The 2,875-nt window shown below is 45.9% G+C and overlaps 1 protein-coding gene across 1 annotated transcript in view; it reads right to left on the bottom strand.

Annotated features, from left to right (window-relative positions):
* Cenpt (centromere protein T) overlaps positions 1-799 on the bottom strand; it is a 6,931-nt gene extending 6,132 nt beyond the window's left edge. Inside the window, exon 1 of the mRNA XM_013353734.1 lies at positions 669-799. Coding sequence (XP_013209188.1) covers positions 669-781 — 113 coding nt within the window. The 5' untranslated portion in view covers positions 782-799. The remainder of the gene's footprint in view (positions 1-668) is intronic.
* Between the last annotated feature and the right edge of the window lie 2,076 nt (positions 800-2,875).

Here is a 2,875-nt window from a genome sequence, read left to right as displayed (position 1 = left end):
CTCTGTAGACCAGGCTGGTCTCGAACTCACAGAGATCCACCTGCCTCTGCCTCCCGGGTGCTGGGATTAAAGGCGTGCGCCACCATCGCCCGGCTTGCCAAGGCAACTTTAAGAGACCCTGTCTCAAACAGCAAAAGGGTTGGAGATGTAGCTCTGTGGTAGGGTGCTTAACTAAATAGTAGGCATAAAGCCAAGGATCAGACACTAGTACCATGGGAGGAGGCACCTTATCACGAACAACTGTCTTCTCGAAAAGGACATCCTTCCAGATCGACAGATGCCAACTTCAGTACCATCTGCTCACCACAAGCCTCAAGACACTCCGAAAAGTCTAGTAAAGCATCCTTCCAGTTCCTGCCTGCTGACTTCCCCTGGGAGCCGCAGGGAGTAGGACTGTGTGCTGGGAAAGGCGAAGTCATCTTAAAGTAGGGGTAGATGTCAGGACAACTTCGGTCTGGGTTGAGTGACACAGCCTAGAAAACAGAGCCTTATCCTTTGTTTCTAAAGATCCAGCACTGTTGGTTCTTGCGGAGCTCCACAACAGCTTAGCTGAGTCCGAATCCATTAGGATGTAGTCAGAGCTCGGCGATTCCGACTCTACCGAGACTCAGTTTTCTTTCCGGACAGGAAGGCACAGCCACCACTCCTCAGTCAACACTCTCACATACCTAGTCTGAGTACTCCGTCGTCGCCTTGGGGAGCGCGTATCCACTGTATCCAGCACGCGCCGCAGAATCGTGCGAGGTGTCTGACCCGGGTCCAGACTGTAGCGACCCGCCATGCTCAGGCTCAGGATCCGCCCCTCCTAACTGCTGTGGCTAGAGCTGCTTTCCCGCCGCCTCTTTGGAGTCAAGTCTCGCGATGCTGCCACATGGCCCCACGGGAACTGTAGTCCCATAGCTGGTAGCGGGGTCAAAAGAGATTGTAAATTGGGTTTGGAGGCCATATCACATTAAACTTGAGCAAAAGCCAACTGGTGTTGATGGTGCGCTGCGGACCTCTGTGAGTTCGAGGCCAGCCTGGTCTACATAAGCAAGTTAGTTCCAGTACAGCCGAGGCTACACAGAGAGACCTTTTGTCAAAAACAAAACAAAAAAAAAAAAATTAAGGATGATAATTTTCTTAAAAAGGAACTGTGGCCTACTGGCTGCTCCTGAGTAGGACCTGGGTTCTGTTCCTAAGTACCCTTTTGGAGGCTTATAACTGCTGCAACACCAATGCCAACCTCCTCCGGTCTCTCAGACACCAAGCAAGTAGTGTCAAACTCTCTGGGCAACCTTCTTACCTCTATCACGTGAGCCAGACTTGAGTGATTTCACACATGCACTTTGTTGTTGATACAGGGTCTTATGTAGCCCAAGCTAATTTCGAAGTCCCTGTGTAGCCTAGGCTGACCTTGAACTAAACCTCCTTCTTCTTTCTTTGTGCTTGGATTACAGGTGTGTTCCATCACACCCAGTTTAAATCTTTTTCTTTTTTTAAAAAATTTTGATTAAAGGTTTTGTTTTTGTTTTGAGACAGAATTTCGTGTAGCCCAGGCTGGCCCGACTTACCCTCTAGCTGAGGATGCACTTGAACTTCTGATTCCCTGACTTCCAGCTCCAGAGTGGCAACATTACAGTGTTGTACACCATGTACCATCTGTACGTACTAGCAATCTGTCTAGTTAGATCTGATCTTATCTAAATTTGCTAAGTCTTTATTAATCAATTTCCATGGTCACTATCAACTATCTGAATCTAATTCCTAAAAAATTTATTTTAGCCAGGAAACATGGTTCATGCCATTAATCCTAGCACTCTAGATGCAGAGGCAGGTGGATCTCTGTGGAGTTTGAGGCTAGCCTGGTCCTCATAGTGAATTCCAGACCAGCCTTGGGCTACAACGTCAGACCCTATCTCAAAACAAGCATACATTTAAACAAACAAAATTAATATTTAGTACATCCTTGTTTGTTTTTTTTAGATAAGTTCATAGGGCTTGACTGGCCTGGAATTTACCATGTACACTAAGCAGGCTGTGAACTTGTTCTAACTGCTGCTCCTTTTCGGCCTATTTAGAGCTGAGATTACGGATCTGGACCACCACTTTATTTTTCTGTTGAGGAATATTATTTTTTTTAAATATTTATTTATTTATTATGTATGCAATATTCTGTCTGTGTATATGTCTGCAGGCCAGAAGAGGGCACCAGAGCTCTTTACAGATGGTTGTGAGCCACCATGTGGTTTCCGGGAATTGAACTCAGGACCTTTGGAAGAGCAGACAATGCTCTTAACCACTGAGCCATCTCTCCAGCCCCCAAGGAATATTATTTTAAGGTGTATGACTTTTGCTTATGTTGCATTTATTTAACTCTGCGAATATGTGATTCTTTCCTGTCTAGAAGACCTGACGGTTTAATAAAGAGCTGAACAGCCAATAGTGAGGCAGGAGAAGATAGGCAGGGCTGGCAGGAGTGTACAGATAGGAGGAGAACTATGGGAAGGAGGACATCAGGGACTAGCCATCCAGCCACCCACGGAGTAAAAGTAAGATTTATAGAAGTAAGAGAAAGATAAAAGCCCAGAGGTTTGAAAAGGTGAACAGGAGAACTTGAGTAAAGCTGGCAAGACTGGGCGGTGGTGGCGCACACCTTTAATCCCAGCACTTTGGAGGCAGAGGCAGGCAGATCTCTGTGAGTTTGAGGCCAGCCTGGTCTACAGAGGGAGTTCCAGGACATGCTCCAAAGGTACAGAGAAGCTCTATCTCTTTTTTTTTTTTTTATAAGATTTATTCATTTATACACTAAGGATAAGGAAGCAGAGAGGGAAATCAGAGAAGCATCACCTTTCACGATAGCCACAAATAGCATAAAATATCTTGGGGTAACTCT

The sequence above is a fragment of the Microtus ochrogaster genome, chromosome 4 (assembly GCF_000317375.1).
Source record: "Microtus ochrogaster isolate Prairie Vole_2 chromosome 4, MicOch1.0, whole genome shotgun sequence".
NCBI classification, from domain to species: domain Eukaryota; kingdom Metazoa; phylum Chordata; class Mammalia; order Rodentia; family Cricetidae; genus Microtus; species Microtus ochrogaster.
This window is presented reverse-complemented; position numbering and strand designations above follow the sequence as displayed.